The following is a 23993-nucleotide window of genomic DNA, read 5'->3' on the forward strand; positions in this document are numbered from 1 at the left end:
AGCAATCCCTGTTCTCTCAGGCTGGGAACCTTGGAGCATGGCGCTTTGGGGAAGGGGGGTCTGGGTGGAGCCACCACCACAGACCTACCTCTGCTCACCCCTCACCACCTGCGTCCAAGTCACAAAACCTGTTGCGCTGTCCTCTGAAATATTTCTCTAACCTACCCATTTCTCTCTGATATCACCGTCACTGCCTCAGAACCAACCCTTGTCGCTTCTCACCTCAACTGTGACAAAACCTCCTCACTGCCTCTCTGTTCCACGATGGCCAAGCCCTATTGTCACTGCTCCCCCACTGTCTTCTCAATAAGTCAGAGTTCTTCCTGGGGCATCCGAGGCCCTTTCTGGCATCAGCCTACTTTCCCACCTCCCCTCTGGCTTCTCTTCTCTAGAAATAATAAAATCTAGTCTGGGCGCGGTGGCTCACGGCTGTAATCCCAGCACTTTGGGAGGCCGAGGTGGGCAGATCACCTGAGGTCAGGAGTTATGCTGACCAGCCTGGTCAGCATAGTAAAACCCTGTCTCTACTAAAAATACAAAAAATTAGCCGCATCGCGTGGTGGTGGGCACCTGTAGGTCCCAGCTACTCAGGAGGCTGAGGCAGGAGAATCGCTTGAACTCAGGAGGTGGAGGTACAGTGAGCCGAGATGGCACCACTGAACTCCAGCCTGGGCAACAGAGCAAGATTGCGTCTCAAAAAAAAGAAAAGAAAAGAAATAATGAAATATAGTCACAGTGACCTTTTTGTCACATCATGCCTGTGAACATCATGCTGTCTTTACCTGCACTGTGGGTTCTACCTGGAATCCCTCTCCTACCCCATTTTCTGTCTATTGCTCCTCTGCCTTTCCTACCAGAGTCAGCAGCAACGTGGCCTGCTGCGGAAGCACTCCCTGGCCTTCTCTGGGCACCCAGAATAGTCTAATCGTGCAGCTGTTCTAGAACTTTCCACATTGCATCATATTTACTGGGTAACATTGCTCCTTTCATTACCAGACTACTAACTTCTCAAGCCTTATGGAGAATACTTTCCTAGTCCTGGTAACGGTGTTGGTCACGGGGTGGGAATTAAATACATATTTGATGAGTAAGTGAAGGAGGAAAGGAATATGTCAGATATCCAGTGTGGATGGATATTTGTAACATTGCATCAACAGGACAGGGGCCATCCTGAAGGCATCTTGGTCCTTCCCTCACTAGAATGCTTTACGCCGAGTAGGTAGTAAATGCAATCGTGTTGAATGAACGTTATCACCCAAAGTTGAAGTGCTTAGAATATACTAAAGCATCAGGAAAAAATTCTCATTTGAATGTGCACTTGTTTCCTTGGATTTTCATCTCACACTGCAGAAGATGAAACTCAGAATAGCTAAAAGATCTATTCATGTTTTCCACAGCCAATTCTAGGATAAAATCCAATCGTGACAATACCCATGCCAGATCACTCAGCTGCAAAGTCCTACTCCATCTTCAGTTAGCGCATATCAATAAAATGGCTCTTCAGCATCACTGAAAATTCCAGGGTGAATTTTATTACCAATACTTTATTCAAAATGAGCGGAATTAGGATCTAAAAAATAGCTGAATTTGTATTAGAGCCTAAAGTTATCTGTATTAGCACCTTGGAGAATTTCCAACTGATTACACTGAATATCAATGTCACCTTCAAGAACTCAACAACTACGACAAAGGTGCATAGCATGTAAGCACTTCAGTGCAGTGGGCTATCACTGGACATCTGTTGATGGGGTCTCTTCAAATAAAAATGATGAATAATGAGTCATAAATGCTTGTATTTTATAGATAAAACCCTACCCTCTCAAGTTCTTGGTTCCTCACGTTTCGTAAAATGTCTCGACAATAGTTGCAGTATTCATCAGCAAGGAAGGCCATCTAGGAAGAATATGGAAAATTATTTCAGCTTGTGGGCCATTTCAGAAATGAACTGATCCTCACAGACTTTTCCGAAGCTCTCAGAGGCCACTCTTGTCGCAGTTCTCAAATGACAATAGCTGGGCTCTTCACTTGGGCCATAGCATATTTTTTGTTTGTTTCTATAAATGAACGCAGACCTTATAGGCTGGTAGTTCATGTAGCTTTCATTTCAATGTCATAACTCATACTTGCAGATTCATTCTACCACTACAAAGGCCAACAAATGTTGACTTTTTTTCTAAACTTCACTTTTCCCCCTCCATAATTCCCCAGCCCTAATTTCTAGAAAATCCATGTATCTGTTCCTTTCTTTGTCTTGGGGAAGCAGCAGTCCCAGGGGGAGCATTGCCGTACGATGTGATAGGAACCCTAAACTTTATGAACACCATCAAGCCAGGGAAGGTTGCTGGTCCTCATGTGTGCAGCAAAGGCAAACATTATTCCATGTGACACAACTATAACCACAGGCACAAAAGGAAGCTATTTACTGCCCTAAGCATCACACAGCATGAAAGGTTGATCGCCCCAGGAGTGCAAACCTACCACATTACAAGAGTATTTCTTTGCCAGCTCTTGCTCCAAAAATGGACATCTCCTGAATTCAGACAAAGGGGATCCAACTGGGTCTCTCTTCATCGGTGAATGATCTTCACACTAAAAATCATTTGTGCAATGGATTATGTCTTTAAAATAAGATACTCTTTTGGCATATAAATCATCTTATGATTACACTACTCTAAGTTAATATGGTATGTAACCTTTTAGCCACACCTCTGCACACATTACTGATTCCAGCAGCTTTCCTCTCCTATTTTATTCCAAATGCTGCTAATTTTTGTCTATAATTCTATGAACGATGGCCATCAGGGAAGGGACAGGATTTAATATATTACCAAATGTATCTCTCTTGGGATCATCTATTTCTAAATCCTCTGTAGCAATGTACAATAAGACTATTATCTATGAATTATTTAATATCACAAATACACTTCTACAACCCTTGTCCATGTAATTGTTTGTTTGAAATAAAGTCATACCCTGTTTGGGTCATCCTGCCTATATCATAACAACGGTTGGTTGTATGAGAAATCTCAGGGCCGTTGCCAACAAGGAAAATGAGGAGCATGGACTTTCCTTTAGAAGAACCAATTACAGGTCCTGGCATGGTGGCTCATGCCCTAAAATCCCAGCACTTTGGGAGGCAGAGGCGGGTGGATCACTTGAAGTCAGTAGTTCAAGACTAGCCTAGTCAACATGGTGAAACCCCGTCTCTACTAAAAATACAAAAATTAGCTGGGCGTGGTGGCGGGTGCCTGTAATCCAAGCTATTCATTCGGGAGGCTGAAGCGGGAGAATTGCTTGAGCCAAGATCGTGCCACTGCACTCCAGCCTGGGCGACAAAGAGCAAAACCTCATCTCAGAAAAAAAAAAAAAAAAAGCCAATTATAGGATGGGAAGGAGGAAGAAAGGTGGCATGGCAGAAAGCAAGTGTGACATTCCTCCCTGCCTCCCTGTGTCACTCATGTTGCTGTCCCCTCTGGGCACGGGGAGGCATGAGGGCTCCTCCTGGTCTGAATAAAGGGTATCCATTTTATTTGAAATGATTTCATCAGTGTTTTCACAGACTGCTCTTGAATAATTTCCCTTACAATAAAGTAGGATGAAAGAATTCCTCCAAGTCGAAAACTGAGCTGCCAACCCTGCTACGCCAGACTGTGACTTTTCATTTTCTCTCCAACCTCATGACCTGCTCTCTGACCCTATAGTTCCAAGGTCAGCATTCCATCCCTAGCCTGCCCAGTCCTTATGCACCCCAAGCCTCACTAAGCTACTCGCTTATAGAATTGCTTTTGTGGGTTTTGGTACGTTTCTATCAGAGGGCAGGGCAGCTTCTCTGATCACCTGTGCCCACCCTTTAGAGGAGGAGTGAGCTCAGCCACCATCACACGCAGTGCTGCACACACCGGAAAACAGGCACCACTGTGTCTTCCTCCTCTCCGATGCCCCAGTATATACCAGTACTTCACTGAGGATCACGCAAGTTTAGACAGCATGCTCAACCGTCCTCTTGGTGCCCTGAAGTCTGTCCTTCATAACTCTTGTTGTGATTCTGAACCTCTTTGAGAATCTGATGAAAGCAACTGACTCTTCCCCTGGAGAAAATGAATACTATGCACACAATATTATGGAGATGCCACGTTAAAACTTCTCCCATTAATACTGTTGGAATGACGTAGGGGTATAGATGTCTAAATAAATACATAAAGCAGGAACACAGAGGGGACAGCTCAAAGGGGTCTCTCCATTGGGTGCTGTCTAAGCCTCATTCACACCACATTTTAGAATATTGGCTTTATTCGGAGTGAAGATGGGTCTTCTTGACATTTATGCAGCCAACAGACACATGAAAAAATACTCATCATCACTGGCCGTCAGAGAAATGCAAATCAAAACCACAATGAGATACCATCTCACACCAGTTAGAATGGTGATCATTAAAAAGTCAGGAAACAACAGGTGCTGGAGAGGACGGGGAGAAATAGGAACACTTTAACACTGTTGGTGGGACTGTAAACTAGTTCAACCATTGTGGAAAACAGTGTGGCAATTCCTCAAGGATCCAGAACTAGAAATACCATCTGACCCAGCCATCCCATTACTGGGTATAAACCCAAAGGATTATAAATCATGCTGCTATAAAGACACATGCACACGTATGTTTATTGAGGCACTATTCACAATAGCAAAGACTTGGAACCAACCCATATGACCATCAATGGTACACTGGATTAAGAAAATGTGGCACATATACACTATGGAACAGTATGCAGCCATGAAAAAGGATGAGTTCGTGTCCTTTGTAGCGATATGGATGAAGCTGGAAGCCATCATTCTGAGCAAACTATCGCAAGGACAGAAAACCAAACACTGCATGTTCTCACTCATAGGTGGGAACTGAACAACGAGAACACCTGGACACAGGGCAGGGAACATCACACACCAGGGTCTGTCAGGGTGGAGGGCTGGGGGAGTGATAGCATTAGGAGAAATACCTAATGTAAATGACGAGTTGATGGGTGCAGCAAACCAACATGGCACATATATACACATGTAACAAACCTGCACGTTGTGCACATGTACCCTAGAACTTAAAGTATAATAAAAAAAAAAATTTGAAACAGGAAAAAAAGATAGGTCTTCTCGTATATGGGTATGGGTGATGCTCAAGTTGATCATACAGAAGGATGGAGCTATTCCGTGAAGCTCATTGGCCTGATCATAGGTGCTTCTGTTAGAGAACTGAGGAATCCTCAATTTCAACTCTGGGCTAACCTCTCATACTGCAAGACCCCAACTATATCCGTATTTTCCAGTGCACTCACACTGACCTCCTGGTTATGTCAGTGTTCTCTGAGTATTACTGCTGGTATTCCCAAAGCAGCATTCTCAAACACATCAGAATCCCTTGGGGCACTTGAGATCCATGTTCCCAGGCCTCTGCTGAGTCTGATGAGACGAGAACTCCAGATGTATAACCAGCCTCCCTACTGAGCCTTCTGCATGCCCATGCTGAGAACCGCAGCCTTAGGCAGCCAGTTCTTTGACAAATGCTACAGAAATCTCTACATTTCACCATGGCACATATAACACCGTTTCACCTGTTCAGAAGAAAACATCTGACAATGTACTGTTAAGATATTCAAGAAACGATTACAGGGAGAATATAAAAGTGTTTTATTACACAACACAATAAAGAGCAAATTCATGATTTCCTGAAGTCAATTCCCTGAGATCTCTTCCTCCATAGACATTACTTATAGGCATAATCCTTTCACTAGAAACTGTGAAAAGAATTGGTCTTTCACAAACAGTATTTTTAAAATCATAAATTGAAATATTTCTTTAGAACATGAACAACCAGAAACCTAAAGTAAAAGTAGAGTACAGAGCCACTAAAGTGTGGATCCCTACAGAAGATTTTCTGCAGCAGAAGGCATTCAGGAAGCATGCTGAGGAATTTCAGTGTGGAAACAACTTAACAAAGCAAAGAAGGGGATGCAGAGAAGTTGATCCGTGGGTACACAGACAGACAGTCAGAAGAGATGAGACCTAGGCTTTGATCAATCAGTAGGGTTACTATAATTCACAAAAATCTATTTGATATTTTCAAATACCCAGACGAGAATCATTTGGCTGCCTCCAGATAAAGAAAAGATACCTGATTAAGGCCCAATTATACTGATTTGATCTTTACACAGTATACAAATGTATCCAAGTATCACCTGTATCCAGAAAATATATACATCTATTGTGTATCAGTCTTTAAAAATCCACCAACTTTTAAATAAATACTGTGCTGAGTGTGGTGGCTCATGCTTGCAATCCCAGAACTTTTGGAGGCTGAGGCAGGAGGATTGCCTGGGGCCAGGAGTTCATGACCTGCATGGGCAACATAGTAAGAGCCTACAAAAAAATTAAAACAAAACAAAAAAACAGAAACAAAAAACCCATTTCTGGGCATGGTGACATACACCTGTAGTCCTAGCTACTCAGGAGGCTGAGGTGAGAGGATGGCTTAAGCCTAGAAGTTGGAGGCTCCAGTGAGCTGGGATCGTGCCACTGCACTCCAGCCTGGACAAAAGAGCAAGACCTTGCCTCTAAAAAGTAAAATAAATAAATAAATACTGCATAATGACAAATATGTATCCAAAAAAAGCTATACCTGAAAAATGGCAAAGAAAAAAATAAGACCGGGTATGGTGGCTCAATCCTGTAATCCCAGCACTTTGGGAGGCCGAGACAGGCGGATCATGAGGTCAGGAGATTGAGACCATCTTGGCTAACACGGTGAAACCCCATCTCTACTAAAAAATACAAAAAACTAGCCGGGGCAAGGTGGCGGGTGCCTGTAGTCCCAGCTACTCGGGAGGCTGAGGGAGGAGAATGGCGTAAACCTGGGAGGTGGAGCTTGCAGTGAGCTGAGACCCGGCCACTGCACTCCAGCCTGGGCGACAGAGCGAGACTCCATCTCCAAAAAAAGAAAGAAAAAAATGAGAAATTCTACATAGATTCTTTAGGTATATTAAATGCAGTTTGAGATTTTCGATAGACCCAAGAAATGTCATTAGAGATACATGCTACCATTCATGTACTCATTCTTTAGTGAGCATGCACTAGGTGTCAGCCCCTGGGAGTCTGATGTGTGATGCCTTCCCACCATCACCTGCTCCACCAGGCCCCATCTACCACCCCTGGGTTACTCCATCAATTCTCCTGAATGCCTTTGATCCTTCCTGCATCCTTGAAGACACTGTTCCCAGAATTACTGCCCCCAAAACAAATGTATCCTGTTACTCTCCTTCTGAAGATGCCTCGATGGTGCCCCACGGTCTCCCGGGTCAAATCCAAGTTCTCTGCCTAGCATTGACAAGCTCTGTGCCCTCCGGTCCTCTCCACCTACCTCGCCCAGTGCACTGCTCCCCAGCACATGCACGCTGGGTTCCACACACGTTTGTCATCACCTCCCGGCTCCAATGCAGGCTACACCCTCAAAATGAACACCCTCCTAAGAGAGGAGCCAGCGACCCCCTCCAGGACCAGCTCAAGGGCGGCGTGACAGGCGGAATCAGGCCTCTCCACCGCAAAAATGTCCATGTCCTAATCCCTGGCACCTATGACTGTGTTCCCTTGCATGGCAAAAGGGACCTTACAGATGTGATTAAGGTTAAGGACCTTGAGACGGGAGGTTTTCCTGCCTTATCCAAGTGGCCTCACGTCATCATAAAGGTACTTTAGAGAGAGTCACCTTTCCCAGCTGCAGGGAGCCAGAGACTGCAGCGTGAGGATTCAGCCTGCCTTTGCTAGCTTTGAAGATGGGGCTTGCCATGTTGGCCAGGCTGGTCTCGAACTCCAAGGAACGGGAGAGACCTCCAGAAGCTGGAAAAGGGAAGGAATGGATTCTTCTCTAGAAGGCCCAGAAGGAACACAGCTCTGCCAACACATTGATCTTAGTCTGGTAAGAATGGTGTTGACATGATGACTTCCAGGGCTGTATGGTAATAAATTTGTGTTGTTTTAAGTCACTGAGTTTGTGCTAATTTGTCACAGGAACAGTAGGAACCGCACTCTTTAGTGCAGTGCTCCCTAATCACTCTTGCCTCCCATAGCCCCTCTCCCCCACCCCCAATTTGGAGTTCCCAAACCACCCATGGCCTGAACTGCCCACTCGACGTGGTACCCATTGTTCCACGTCTAGCTCAGTTTCCCAACTACAAAACTGTGTTCTACTTAAGTAGAGAGGCTTTGTTTGTTTTTAGCTGTTCTTTCACAACCTATTCACCCCTCATGAAAGCTGGTCACAAAACACATTTATAAAAGGTTATCTGTTCAAAGACACTTGTCAACAAGACAGTATCTGTTATGGACAGAATGTTGGTATCCCGCCCAGGTCATATGTTAAAACCCTAATCCCGGCTGGGCGTGGTGGCTCACTCCTGTAATCCCAGCACTTTGGGAGGCCAAGGGGGGCAGATCGCTTGAGACTAGGAGTTCGAGACCAGCCTGGCCAACTTGTGAAATCCTGTCTCTATGAAAAATACAAAAATTAGCCGGTGTGGTGGCAGGCACCTGTAATCCCAACTACTTGGGAGGCTGAGGCAGGATAATCGCTTGAACCAGCCAGGGCAACAGAATGAGATTTCATCTCAAAACAACAACGACAACAAAAAAAACCCTAATCCCAGTGATGGTATTTGGAGGTGGGGCGTTTGGGCGTAATTAGGTCACAGAAGTGGAGCTCTCGTGAATGAGATTAGTGCTTGTTCCTTCTATTTCCGCCACGTGAGACACAATGAGAAGTCGTCTGCAACCTGAAAGAGGGCCCCGTAACCTGGCCACGCTGGCACCTGGGACTTCCAACCTCTGGAACTGTGAGGAATAAATGTTTGTTGTGGAAGCCATTCTGTCAATGGTAATTTGCAGCCCGCACTAAGACAGTATCCAAGTACTATCATATCGTTTTGGCCCACTAAAATAAAATCAACTCATGTCATACATTAGTTATTCATATTTCTGGTGTCCTAATTCAAAGAGCTGTAACTGTAATAGGGAGACACTTCAGACACATTTATTGCCAACAGCCTATATATCCTTTTTAATTTTAGCTGAAGAAACACAGTTAAGCAGGGAATGTGCAGCCAAACAGTAGGTTCCTTAAGGACAGAGACTATGCCTGTCTTGGCACAGTGTATGGAAAGTGGTGGGCACTGAACATTCATGGTCAGATGGGTGAACGGTTAGGGGCTACCCGGAGTAAGAACATTACACACAGAAAAATAGCTGGATCAAATTAAGCAATCACTGGTATTGCTGGGTCTGGGTCTATTATAGTAAATCTATTTGATTCAACACTCACTGTTGCTTCCTGTTGGATAATGCTGTTATAATTAGTAGATTTTTCAAAGGCGATGGCATCTCCACTGTGAAGGAACAGAAAACAGAGAAGTAATTTTAGCAAGACACCTGTCTCTGAGCAAAGCATGAAGTTTCTTTTGCAGCAGGGTTATCTGTTTAGGGGTATAACTTTTATTGAAAACCCCTCAACCATGTTTCTATCCACAAATGGTAATGATCGCAAGCTTGGGGCTTTAAAAAATCCATTTCTGTAACTGGGACAACCACTCATTTCTTTTTAAAGGTTTATTCCTTTCAGAAGCAAAAATATGATATCGTCATGGGTAGAATTCACTCCTGTGGGAAAAGAAAAACCATCATGAACATGAAATCTTATTACTTTTTGATTTTGGTGCATTTTAAATGATCGATACGGAAATCATAATATCCTCTGAGTTGATGGATGTAGAACACTTTTACAGAACAAAGAAACTGGTAATTAATAATAGAGATGTAAATTTCATTTCACCATGCCTCTTGGATTCATATATGATAATGGAGAAGTTTATACATACTGGAGAAAAGACTCAGTCCTATCTATGCAGTATGGTGCATTTTTTCTGTAATCATGGGCATTTGAGAAACTGTGAGCCCAGTTCCCTTGCACCAGGGAATGTCCATTCTCAAGATGCCAGAGGTGGTGGTGTCTCCTCCCACTTGCCCGCCACTCAGTCTCAGATTTGTGGCCGAGCCAAGGGCAGACATGACTTTGGTGGGACTGTCTACTCCAAGTCAACACACATCCTCCTGCTTGATGGTTTCACCTCTACCTGAACATAAAAAAGTGAAGAGGAAGCCAGCAGCCTCTTGCTGTGCTTCTGGAAGCTAGGCAACGGTTGTACAGGTGAGGAGAACCTGGGAGGAGGTGGAAGTCAGAGGGGAGGTAGAGGAAAATGGCTTTCTTTCCACATAGGATGGTTATACGTCCTCCCCAGCCTCTTGAAAGCCCCTGGGGGCTCTCTTCTGAAGGTTTGGGTCAGTCCATTCTCCAAACCAAGTCATAGAAAACTGGGCAGAATGCTTGATACCCATCTGATAAATGTTTCCACATAATGTTCTATTTCCAAACAGGGCACACAGATTCAGGGTCTGGACACAAACCCACTAGAAAGGCACTCTTCATCTTTTAATAACACTTGTTACCAAAATAGAAATTTTACCTTGGACTTTCCAGTGGCTGCAGGACACAGCATCTGTCCAACCTGAAAGGGCATATGGATAAGCCCTGCACATGCACACAGGGTCATGGGCAACGCCAGAGCAGCCAAAGGCAAAGAATTTGGAATGTCTTAGGAACTCCATTTGTCACGTATTATGGACTGAGTTGCCTTCTCCACAAATTCCTGTGTTGAAGCCCTAGCTCTCAATGGGACTGTATTTGTAAATAAGATTATTAAGGAGATAATTAAGGTTACATGAGGTCCTAATAATAGGGCCTTAATCCAACCCAGGCCTAGTGTCCTTATAAGAAGACACCAGAGAACTTGCTCTTTCTCTCTCTCTCCATGTGAACAACAACAAAAAAACAACATGTGAAGACACAGCACGAAGGTGGCTGACTGCAAGCCAGGAAGAGAGCCCTCACCAGAAACCTAACTTTGGGGTACCTTGATCTTGGACTTCCAGCCTCCAGAACTGCGAGAAAACAAATTTCTGTTGCTTAAACCACCCAGTCGGTGGGATTTTGTTATGACAGCCCAAAACAATGCATCATATACATCTCAATGACATCTTGGGTAGGTGTGACAATTATGCAGTTTCTTCAGGTAAAATGTATAAACAGCCCATTGCCACAGATACTGGGACATTATAGCAACTAAAACAACAAATAATAAATTAAACTTCGAATACAGACTAGAATGAAAGAAGACAGAAGAAAATATCAGAAGTGAAATTTCACTAAATAAAGCGCTCATAGAAAAGAAAGTTAATCAGGAAAATATGGTCATCACTCTTTAGAAATGTCTAAAAGTTACTTGTGAGACTTTCTTCAACTAAATTGGAGGAAAGGCAATTTCTCCCCAATTCCACATTGTGTCAGCATGCTACTCCTAATACGTTTTCTTTGGAAAATGAATTAAGACCACAAAATGAACACACCGAGCTCCATCCATTCATCCATCCATCCATCCATCCATCCATCCATCCATCCATCCATCCATCCATCATCAATCCATTTCTCATTCATTCATCAGTGCCTACGGAATGCCAGGTATTGTGCCAGGCCTTGGTGGATATAGCTGTGATCCAGGGAGACAAGGTCTGTTTTCACACAGATTATAGCCTATGGGGGAGGAAAAATGTTACACAAATAATCACAAAGATGTTGAGTGAGGGTTATGACAGCTGAAGTGTTGGGTGCTAAGAAAACATACATCAGGGGACCATCCAATTCTCTTGCTAGTCCAACAGTGCACATCTCTGTCAACTGGCAGCTTGATGAGCTCAGGAGACCTGCATATGTGATCACTTAGCCTGAGCTGGTTGGTGTTCATCACATCACCATATTAAACAATTTTGAACAGTGACGCTGATCCTCATAGGGCATTCCTATAGATACTCAGAAACAGGTATTTCAAAGCTAGAATGCCTGGTTTCAGACTTAAAGGAATGACGCAGAAAACTCTCAACTTTTCATCACTCAACCCTCTCCCTCCACTCCAACTCTGGGAGCTTTGGACTAATGAGTGATGCTCATTATGACTGAGAATGTTCTCAATTATTTTGAGTTCCTAAATGATACTCCCAAGTTTCTGCCTCCGTTCAATGCAGAATATGGGCTTAACTCAACAGCAATCGAAAGGAAGGAGGCATCCTCCTCCTCATCTTTATAGGGAAGCCTGAAGGGACCTGCCTGCCATGCAGGGGCCCGTGTATAGCAGGAATCCTCACTGGGAGAGGTATGTTACTTTTTAGCATTTAATTGGGAGACTTTATGCATTAACCTAACGGTGAGAAAAAGAAAATATTTCAACCTTGTGGAGAGATGGGGTCATCTATGAAAAAGTCCTCATCTCTACCTGACCGGACCAAGACGTTCGTCTGTTCAAACGAATGGCAAGGCCGTCTCTTTCCACCTCTGGAATGCCCTAATTTAAGAGACTGGCTCACAAGACGGGTCAACATGTAGGTTTAATGAGATATTTATTTTCTAAAATCACCTAGTTTCTGAGGCCTCTGCAAACAAAGAACCACAAAAATATTCAAGTGACGGGGGATTCGGAGGCAATAACATAGTTGGGCTACGAGGCAGGTGAGCAGAGAGTTGCTGAGACCAGCAAGGTGGGGATTCAGGAGGGTCCAAGTTCAAGTCACCAGCACCCTGAGGATCTGGCAGATTCAGAGGAGGGAACACTGCAGGCATTGCTGGGCTTTCATCTGGCAGGCACGGCTGCGCTAGGCTAGAAAGGGACGCTGTGGTAGACCAGCGCTCCAACAGGGTGCAGTTCTCCATATGTGGCCACCACCCAAGAGGAGGTGCAGGGAGTGTGAGGCCAGAGCAGGCCTGGAGGTGGCCGTTTCAGACAGAAGCCCTGAGTGCCCACCGGGACAGCTTTGTGTCTTTGGGCTCACCGCCTCCTGCGTCATTTCCAGAGTGGGGCTCTGAGTCAGGCCTTTGGGACATTTATCAGGCTGTGATCAAAAGCATAGTCATTGCTAAAATACAGCACCAAGGAAACCACACACATCATCTAGGGCTGGCCTCTCTGTGAAGGAAGGGCTTCCAGTCCAAAAGGCATCTTCTCCACCTGCTGAGGCCTGTGATGTTCTACCAGTGCCAAATCATCGAGTCAGAGGAAAACAACAGGGCACAAGGCAGATTGTGACACAGGAGTGACTCCCAGGCGAGTGCTTGGGTCATTTGCATTCCTCGGTAGCTGCCCCCCTTAGTGACTGCTCCTCAGGGCCCAAGCCAACCCCTGCCTAGAATGTTAGGATTTAATAACCACTGGAGGGAAGGGCGGGTGTCAGCTGGGTATGGAGGGAGAAGAGCCCAGATGGGGAAGACCAGGGAGGGAGGAGGGCTGAGAATTCCCGCAGCACAATGGAACAGGCCTCCTTGTTCAGCTCTGCAGCTAGCTGGCTATATTGCTTTAAGCAAGTCACATGAAGCGCCAGGGCCTCAATTTTGCATGCTGTAAAGGGAGGGATTGGGATTTGGTGACCGCCCCCCACCAAGACCTTTTCCAGCTCTCACTGCAACACAGGGACTCAGAGGTCCCCCAGGTCTTACACAATGGTCTGAAGTTTCCGTCTGGGCTTCACGCAGGGACAATGGAGAAGGGCCTGGTTTCTTCTGGGCACTGGCAAATTGTCCACTTCACTCAGTACAGTGAAGACACAGACTGACAACCGCATTTTACTTTAATTTTTATGATCAATTTGTCTAAAAAAGTCAGGCATAGAGAGGACTGAGACACTTATTATATGGCACATAACTCATCTTGTTTAATTTTTCCCATAAAGTCTTTCAAATGTAGTGCTAGCTATCTAATATGCTTTTTGACATTAACTTTTTTTAGTCTAACTACAATTTGCACTCACATTCTCAGGTTTTGACATCATTTGTCATTAGTCCAGACTTTCATTGACATCATTTTGGCATCATAACTTGCCCTCGCAAATCACTCTAACCAGTGGTGAAACAACTTGAAGCAATTACAAAGGTAAGAGAATAAAAATGTAACAAAACCTAATTCATGTACCATACTTGTTCCGTGTCAGATTTCAGAGCAAAGGCTCTCATCGTTAATTCTTCCTCAAAGCACATGAAGTAATTATTTTGGTTTTGATTAAGAGAAGATCTCTTTGACTTGATGAATATTTTTATATATGTTAAAATAGTAAATATGTATATTCACATTGAGACATGTCATTACGATTTTGAAAAACTAATATAATTTTGATTATACTAATAACATTAATTATTAAAATACACTCAGCACTTACTCATCCTAAATGTTTTACTTGTTTTACCTTAGTTCTCATGAACACCTATTAGGAAGGTAGATAAGAATTATCCCCAATTTGCAGATGAAGGACAAACAGAATTCACAGAGCTGGAGACCTAGCTCTGACTTCCAAGTAGAATATTACCTATTCCACAATTCTGTCTTTTAAGATAGAATCACGTGTGACAAAAAAAAAAAAAGTACACAAGCAAAAAGTAGGGTATCAATTTGTTGACACTGCAAATTAACAAGAACAATCTTGCTTTAAAATCTGTTCCTCTGTGTGTTGTGGTTTAGTCATTTGCTGCATTGGGGCCATTACTGTTACATTACTTAACTGTATCCTGACCGATTCGATTTTACGAACAGCTTCATTGCAAAATGATGACCGAGGGGGAGACCTGTGGAAGGGTGGGAAGCGTAAGACATCCACGTTCACCTTCTTGAGGCAAAACTCAGCCACTGGGGGGGTCAAGCTTCACTGGCAGACAGCAAGTAACACATTGCATTGCACGGGCGTCTGTCTGTTGGACATGGGCAAGTGAGCGATGCTGTGAACAAATGATACAGTTCCTGATGTGAGAGGTATTCAGAGCGGTACCTCCTTTTCAAACCTTTTCCAAGCAAGGAAGGGTGCAGTCTAGGCTGTTATTCTCCACACATGTATTTTAAACTGCCAGACAACAACCAGGTAATACATATTTTTTAACATTAGCAAGTTCTAACCAGCCTTGAAAACCATAGGGTGGACAAGGCCAAAAAGCTGGTTGCAACTTGGACACCGTATTAGTACCTGAGAGGGAGGCCCTCTGGGGCTCACTGAAGGCCTTGTGGGGGGCCCTGGCCCCAGGAAGACACAGCCCCCACTCTCAGCCCCTCCAAGGGCCTTGGCTGCACACACAGGAGGAAAACAGTCTCCTGCTTGGGGCTGGAGAGACCCCTCTGAAAGAACCACTGGTGTCTGACATCACCAGGCTGTGGTGCCCACCGCTGCTGGCTCCCTGTGAACCCGCTCGCCCCCAGCGCGGTGCAGCCTGGAAGACGAACCTCTCCCTCTTCTGCTCCATCGCAGGCACAGCCAGCTGTGGACCCGCAGCCCTGCATTCCCCAGGCTCAGGCCCGCCAGGCAGCCCCCTGAGCTCATGGCTGGCAAAAGAACAAAGGCGTGGGAAGAACAAAGAACAAAGTTGAAGGCAGTTTTAGAAGCTTTTTAAAGGCCTTTAATAAGCTGAGTTGAAAAAGCTGACGTGGTGAGAGAGAAGTGTGTGTGTGTTTCGGAGGGATGAGGCTGAGGCTTAGTTTCCACATATCCCCAAGGGAAACCTGAGACTCCCAATGGCTGACTGCAGACTTCACATGACATAAAATGGGGATTCATGTTTGGAAAATGACAACAAATTTATCCTTCAAACAAAACCCAGGGATTTTGCCTAAGAGGTAGAGAATAAAGGTTAATTACAAAGAGCTGTTTCTCCAGATGTGATATAATGCACGCACATACACACACGTACACACACACATGTGCATACACACATACACACACACACAATCTCCACTTCCCTGTTCCCCTAGACAATAATAAAGTATTTCATACTTTGGCCTGGATTTTTCCATGAATTTCTAGGTCAGCAATTATAACAAGGTCCAAGCCTCAATCTGGTTGCCAACTAAACGGGATTGGAATCTGGGGAGGCCATCCTGCCCTGACTAGGGAGGAAGAAGGGAGGGGGAATGTGCTGGACTTGATGAGGTGGTCCTGTTCATATGGCACACATTGCACATTTATGGTCACTTTCATTTAAAAAAATAGCCTCAGGCTGTTCATTTGTTTTAAAAATCAAATCTTGATCTCTCCTTGGTAAGGACGGACACTACCTCTGCATTTTTCAGCATGATTCACGACAACGCCCATCCCCCCCAAGTGAAGACACACGCCCCCCACCTGCTGCTCAGCCACCTCTCCAGGTGTCCAGGTCAGTGGATCACCAGCGCCCTGGTTCCCGGCTCTGTCACAGCACCCCTGCTGCATCTGTGGGCACCCTCTTCTCCCCTCCCCAGCACAGGGGTGTGGAGGGAGGAGCGGGATGTGCAGGTTCAGGGACCTGGGAATCAGAATTTCTGAACTTACGGGGCTTACAGGGCAATATGGGGGCAACAGGAAGGAGATAGGAGCTCATCCTGATACTACATCTATTTTCATTCGATTCGATGCTTCTTTGGAGTACTTGGTGGTAGTGAGAGAAGTCACCACTTTGCTACAATCCTGGTTCATGGCCAAATCTCTCTACGACAATGCTCTTATTGGTGTTTTCATGTCTTTCCTCAACACAAGGTCCAGAAAGAAGAGATAAAGACAAATGAGATGCCCTTGAACAGCCTGCGCACAGCTCAGCGACTCTGAGAACTGATCCGGGAGAGCTTGCATGTTCTACTCTAAGAGGATCCTAGCAAGGCATGCTCTTTTTAACCACCCCCACCCCCAACCAAAATGAAATTCCAGTTCCTCCCTTAGGCAAATATTAGTAGGAGTTTTTGCAAATCAGTCCTCAATTGCTGCACACATAGAGAAGTGGCTGTTTCACCCAGGCATAAAGCACTGGGGAAAGACCCACACACTCATCGTAGGTTTGCTGGAGGACTCACTTCTGGATTTTAAACACAATAGAGATCGCACTCTTAAAAGCTGTGTGTGAAAACACACTCTGAACACACACAGCTGCACACCGTGGGGACTGACCACCTCCGGGTGGGCAGCGCTCTGGTCTTCTGTTGGCTGCTGGCCTCCCTCTGCTAAGGAGCCCCGCTCCAGTTCTGTTAAAGACACCGATGCCTGTGTGTCCAGAGGAGAAGCAACTGTGTGCACGGGTGAAAATGCCAGGAGAGTGCTCTCCAACTGTGAGAAGAGAGGGTGGGTGTCAGCGGAAGAAACCCTGAGACCTCGAACCCCCCAAGACATGGGCAGGGGAGGGCTGTGAGGATACTTCACGGGGCTTGCCATGATGTCTTTTCCTGAATTATAGGATTCTGCTTGATTTATTTTATTTTATTTTATTTTTTTTTTGAGACGGAGTCTCGCTCTATCGCCCAGGCTGGAGTGCAGTGGCCAGATCTCAGCTCACTGCAAGCTCCGCCTCCCGGGTTTACACCATTCTCCTGCCTCAGCCTCCCGAGTAGCTGGGACTACAGGCGCCCGCCACCTCGCCCGGCTAGCTTTTTGTATTTTTTAGTAGAGACGGGGTTTCACGGTGTTAGCCAGGATGGTCTCGATCTCCTGACCTCGTGATCCACCCATCTCGGCCTCCCGAAGTGCTGGGATTACAGGCTTGAGCCACCGCGCTCGGCCTCTGCTTGATTTATTTTAAATTGAAATTCTTATAAAGATAATTGTAGATTTACATGCACTTGTAAGAAATAATTCAGGCTGGGTGCAGTGGCTTACACCTGTAATGTCAGGACTTTGGGAGGCTGAGACAGGAGCATCACTTAAGCCCAGGAGTTGCCCAGCCTGGGCAACATGGTAAGACCCATCTCTTACAAAAATAAAAAATAAAAAAAATTAGCCAAGTACAGTGGCTCCCAACTGTTGCCAGCTACTTGGGAGACTAAGGCAGGAGGATCCTTTGAGGCCAGGAGTTCAAGACCAGTGTGGACAACACACCAAGATCCTGTCTCTACAAAATAAACAAAATAAAAAATCGCCAGGTATGATGATGCATGCCTGTGATCTCAGCTACCCAGGAGGCTGAAGCAGGAGGATCGCTTGAGCCTAGGCAGTCAAGGCTGCAGTGAGCCGTGATCATGCCACGTCACCACACTCCAGCCTGGGTGACAGATGTTTCAAAAAAAAAAAAAAAGAAGAAAAAAAAAGGAAAACAAGAGAAAGGAAGAGAAAAGAAGAGAAGAGAAAAAAAAAGGAGGGGAGGGGAGGGGAGGGGAGGGGAAGGGGAGGGTAACGGGAGGGAAAGGAGAGGGAAAGGGGAGGGGAGGGAAAGGGGAAGGAAAGGAAAGGAAAGGGAAAAGGAAAAGGAAAAATTCAGAGAGATCTCTTTTACCCTCTGCTTAGTTTCCCCCAGAGGTTACATTTTGCAAAAACTGTGGTGTGATATCACAACCCAGTACTGCCGTTGATACACTCCACTGATCTTAAATTTCCCAAGTTTTACTTAAACTGATTTGTGTGTATATTTATTTCTATACAATTGTATCACCTGTGCTGCTTCATGTATCCACCACCACAACCACATTCATCTCGTTTCTCCCACCCCTACATCCCTAACCTCTGGCAACCACTAACCTGTCCTCCATTTCAAAACTGTTGTCATTTCAGAATATTTTACAAATGGGTTCATATGCTATATAACCTTTTAGGATTGGAGTTTTTTCACTCAGCAAAATTCCCTGGAGATTTATTCAAGTTGTTTGTTCCTCTTTTTTAAAATTTTTAATATTTGTGGGTACACAGTAGGTGTGTATGTTTAAGGGGTTCATGAGATATTTTGATATGGGCAATGTGTAATAATCACATCAGAAGAAATGGGGTATCCATCACTTCAAGCATTTATCCTTTATGTTACAAACAATACCATTGCACTTTTATTTTTTAAATATACAATTAAATCATTATTGACTATCATCACCTGTTGTGCTAGTGAATATTAGATCTTATTCATTCTTATGTTGTTCCAAATGACAGGATCTCATTCTATTTTATAGCTGAATAGTACTCCACTGTATATGTACCACATTTTCTTTATCCATTCATCAGTTGATGGACACTTAGGTTGCTTCCAAATAATAGTTTATTCCTCTTTATTGTTGAGTAGTGTTCCCCAGTATGGATAGATCATAGTTTATTTACAGTCACCTATTGACATCTAGGCTGATTCCAGTTTTGGGCTATTACACATGAACTTGCTATGAATGTTTGCATGCAAGTTTCTGCATGGATATAAGTTCTCACGCCTTTAGAATAAATGCCCAAGGCGCAGTTGCTGGTTTGGATGGTAAACTGTATGTTGGGTTTAATAAGAAACAGCTAAACTGTATTTCAGAGTGGCTAGAACATTTTACCTTCCCATTGTGTAAGTGACCTAGCTTCTCTACATCCTTGCTGGCATTCGGTGCTATCACTTTATTTTATTTAAGTCAATCTGGTAGGTGCGTAGTGATATCTCATTGTGGTTTTATGTTTTATTTATTTTTCTTTTTGAGAAGGAGTTTCGCTCTTGTTGCAATGGCACAATCTTGGCTCACTGCAACCTCCGCCTCCCGGGTTCAAGCGATTCTCCTGGCTCAGCCTCCCAAGCAGCTGGGGTTATAGGTGCCCACCACCATGCCTGGCTAATTTTTTGTAATTTTAGTAGAGACGGGGTTTCACCATGTTGGTCAGGCTGGTCTTGAACTCCTGACCTCAGGTTATCCGCCTGCCTCAGTCTCCCAAAGTGCTGGGATTAAGGTGTGAGCCACCATGCCTGGCCTCACTGTGGTTTTAATTTGTATTTCCATAGTGACTAATGGACTGAGTGTCCCTTCATGTGCTTATTTACAATTGCTATATCGTATGTTTATGTCTTTTGTCCATTTTCTAATTGGATTGTTTCTTTTACTGTTGAGTTTTGAGCCTTCTTTCTATATGGTAGATACTAGTCCTTGGTCAGTTATGGTGGTTTGCAAATGTTTTCTTCCTATTTGTAGCTTGTCTTTCCCTCCTCTTCACATGAGCTTTCTGAGAGTAAAAGTTTTGATTTTGACGTGGTCCAATTTTACATTTTCTTCTTATGGATCATACTTCTGGCTGGTCTGAGAACTTTTTGTGTGCAAGTCCCAATGATTTCATTCAACGTTTTTAAAGTTTAATATTATGTTTTAAATTTAAGTCTATGATCCATTTAGAGTTAATTTTCATACACATTGTGAAGATTAGATTGAGGCTCATTTTTTTTTTTTTTTTTGCCTGTGGTTTTCTAATTGTTCCAGCACCATTTATTGAAAAGCAGCACCTTTCATCGAATTAATTTTGTACCTTTATCAAAAATCAGTGCAGCATATTTGAGTAGTTTTTTTTTTTTGAGATGGAGTTTCACTTTCGTCACCCAGGCTGGAGTGCAATGGCACAATCTCGGCTTACTGCAACCTCCACCTCCCAGGTTCAAGCGATTCTCCTGTCGGCTTCCCAAAATGCTAGGATTACAGGTGTGAGCCACTGCGTGCAGCCAAGCGGATCTATTTCTGTATCCTCCACTCGGTTGCAGTGATCTGTGTGTCCATGCTGCCACCAATACCACACCATCCTGATTGCTGGGGCTCTACAGTGAGCCTTAATATAAGGGAGAACGTTCTCCTCCCATTTTATTCCTTTTTGTCAAGTTCGCTTGAGCAATTTGCTTTTCCACATAACTTTTTGGAAGAAACTTGTCCATGTCTACAAGAAAACCTTGCTGGGATTAAAAAAGAAACTCATTGAGAGATAATTCATCTACCATACAATTCACCCACTTAAAGAGCCCGAGTCAAAGTTTTTAAAGCATATCCACAGGGTTATGCAGCTGTGCAGGAGAGAGAGCACAGCAGGCCTGAGACTGCTCTCCGTAGAAAGCTCTGCTGCCAAGTTTGGCCCTCGGCTAGGGTCTGGGAACTTGGCTCTTGCAGTGTTCCCAGTCAGCCGTTAACTGATAAGAGTGGCTCCCTGTGCCTAGACTGTACAAACAATACGGTTTATGCCGAACACCTGCTTTCCTTTTAGGCGTCTATAATGTTGGCATGTGCTAGACAGAGGGTGCTTATGTGACCAGCTTTCAATAAAAGCTTTGGGTGCCGAGTCTCTAATGGGCTTCCCTGGGCAGAAACCTCAAACATATGCTGCTGCATTTCATTGCTGGGGGAGGAGTGCACTTTGTATGATCCCTCATGGGGGAGGGAATAGCACACAGGAAGCCTCACAAGGATTCCACCAGACTCTTGCCTCTTTTTCCATCATGACCCTGGGTATCTTCCCAGTGTCACTGTCATAAATCTTAGCCATGTGGACAATTATATGCTGTGAGTCCTTCTACTGGATCTCTGCAAGTGGCGGTGGTCTTGGAAATCCCTAGCACAGTGGTGACATTTGCTAGAATAACCTGAATTCACTGAAGTATGGCTACAGCATTACTCGAGAAAAAGAAAGGGCAGTTTGATTGTTTAGTGTGCACACATTTAGGACGGTTATGTCTTCCTGGTGGCTTGATCCTTTTATCATTATATAAGGTCCCCGTTATGGTTTGAATATTTGTCCCTCTGAAACGCGTTAAATTTTTTTTTTTTTTTTTTTTTTTTTTTTTTTTAGACAGTCTCACTCTGTCGCCCAGGCTGGAGTGCAGTGGCATGATCTCGGCTCACTGCAAGTTCCGCCTCCCAGATTCACACCATTCTCTGCCTCAGCCTCCCGAGTAGCTGGGACTACGGGCGCCCACCACCACACCCGGCTAATTTTGTTTTTGTATTTTTAGTAGAGACGGGGTTTCACCGTGTTAAACATGATGGTCTCGATCTCCTGACCTCGTGATCTGCCCACCTCAGCCTCCCAAAGTACTGGGATTACAGGTGTGAGCCACCGCGCCTGGCCCTTATGTTGAAATTTAATCCTCAATGTGGCAGTATTGAGAGGTGAGGCCTTTAAGAGGTAGGTGATTTGGTCATGAGGCCCCTGCCCTTAAGAATTCATGAATTCATGGATTAATGGGTTATCACGGGAGTGAGACTGGTGGCTTTGTAAAAGAGGAAGAGACCTGAGCCAGCACACTCAGCCCCCTTGCCATGTGATGTCCTGGGCCAACTCGGGACTCTGCAGAGGGTCCCTGTCAGCAAGAAGGCCCTCACCGGATGTGGCCCCTTGAACTTAAGACTTCTCAGCCTTCATAACTGTAAGAAATAAACTCATTTTCCTTATAAATTACCTAGTTTCAGGTATTCTGTTATAAGCAACAGAAAATAGACTAGGTCAGTCCCTTTTTGTCCCTAGTAATTCTCTTTGCTCTGAAGTCTGCTTTATTAGATATGAACACAGCCACTCCTGCTATCTGTGGATTAATGTTTGCATGTTACATCTTTTCCATCCATTTACTTTCAACCTGCCTATGTTGTTGAATTTGAAGTGAGTTTCTTGGCAACAGTATATACTTGAGTCATTTTTGTTTTTAACTTCACTCTGTCTTGTCTTTTGACTGATTATATAAGATAATTTACAGTTAAGGTAATTCTTGGTATGTTAGCACCTAAGTCTGCCATTTTATTACTTGTTTTCTATTTGTTTCCTTTGGTTCTTATTCTTCGATTTCTCTTTTCTTGCCTTTCTGAGGATTCCTTTAAACAGCGTTGAGGACTCTATCTTGATTTAATTGTCATGGTTTTGAGTACATCTGTTGGTATAGTTCTCATGGGGTCACATGAGTATTACAATAGACACGTGTGACTTGGCACAGTCTGTTGTTGCCGATGTTTCACCACTTTGAGTGAAGTGTGGACATCTTGTTTCCATTTAGGCCTCTTGACCTTCCCCACTTTTAAGTATCATTGTCTCAAGTACCAGATGGAGGCATAATTTTTCTCTCATCAAATATGATTCACAGAACTTGTGACAAAGGACAGCGTACTGTATGTCTCCCATATTTCTGCTCTTCCCATTGTTTTTTTCTGATACTCCAACATTCTATTATCATTTCCTTTCTCTTTGAAAAACTTTCTTTAGTTGATCTCCAAGGGTGAGTCAGCTAGTGGCAAATTCTTTTGGTTTTCCTTTGCCTGGGAATATTTTTATTTCCCTTTCATTCTTGAAAATAAATTTGCTGGATGTAGAAATTGTGGTTGACAGTTCTTATCTCAGCCCTTGAAACCTTTCGTGCCACTTCCTTCTGGCTTTCTTGGTGGTTTCAATGATAAATGTGTTGCCATTCAAATCAGTTATAGGTAATATGTTATTTTTCTGCCTGTTTCCAGGTTTTTTGTTTTGTTTTTGTTTTTTGTTTCCAAAAGCTTAATTTTCAGAGCCTCTGTGGTGTTGTTTCAGCCTGCTTGGTTTATCTGATGCCTCTGGGGCTACACCTGAGGAGGGAGAAGGGTTTCCCCAAGCTAGACCTTGGGACTTTTCTCCATGAGGGAGGTGCTCCTCCTACTGATGCTCCTGGCTGCCTCTGGGGAGCGGAAGAGCGGAAGAGCTTCAGGCTGCAGAGCAAAGAGGCTTCCTGGACCAAGAGGCTTGTTGAAGCTGGGTCTCTCTAGGCAGGTTGACTCACACCCGCAGTATCTCTTGGTGGAAAAGGGGTGCCTCAGACCCAGGAAGGAAGGAGAGTATTTTCTTTATTAACCACCCCCAAAATTATTTTGCCTGATATTATTAGAGGAACTCAAGGAAGGAAGAATGAATCTACCTGGGTTGCCTTCTCTGCCTATGTCAGGCTTGGGAAACATCGAGTCTGGGTTTCAGCGTGCAGGGCGGGGGATGCAAGATGCTCTGCTACGGTGCTGATTGTACAGTCCTGGGGCCCCAAACCAGCTCACTCTCTTATCAACACCTCTCAGAGTATTCCTTTGGTTGCCTCTTGCATTATTTCCAGGGTTTACCGTTGTGCTTAGTGTGGAGGGGCATGGAGAAATAGGTGCATCTTGTCTCAACCGGAA

The 23993-nt window shown here is 44.4% G+C and overlaps 1 protein-coding gene across 2 annotated transcripts in view; it reads right to left on the bottom strand.

Annotated features, from left to right (window-relative positions):
- Positions 1-23993, bottom strand: part of RFX8 (RFX family member 8, lacking RFX DNA binding domain) — a 76676-nt gene that overhangs the window by 21676 nt on the left and 31007 nt on the right. The window contains exons 4-6 of one of the 2 annotated variants that reach the window (XM_011956591.1): positions 9350-9413; positions 2479-2589; positions 1840-1893 (exon numbers count right to left, since the gene is read on the bottom strand). In XM_011956591.1, the coding sequence (XP_011811981.1) occupies positions 1840-1893; positions 2479-2589; positions 9350-9413 (229 nt within the window). The remainder of the gene's footprint in view (positions 1-1839; positions 1894-2478; positions 2590-9349; positions 9414-23993) is intronic. The other variant, XM_011956590.1, reaches the window with a different exon arrangement.

Source organism: Colobus angolensis, unplaced genomic scaffold, assembly GCF_000951035.1.
Source record: "Colobus angolensis palliatus isolate OR3802 unplaced genomic scaffold, Cang.pa_1.0 Scaffold42, whole genome shotgun sequence".
Classification (NCBI taxonomy): domain Eukaryota; kingdom Metazoa; phylum Chordata; class Mammalia; order Primates; family Cercopithecidae; genus Colobus; species Colobus angolensis.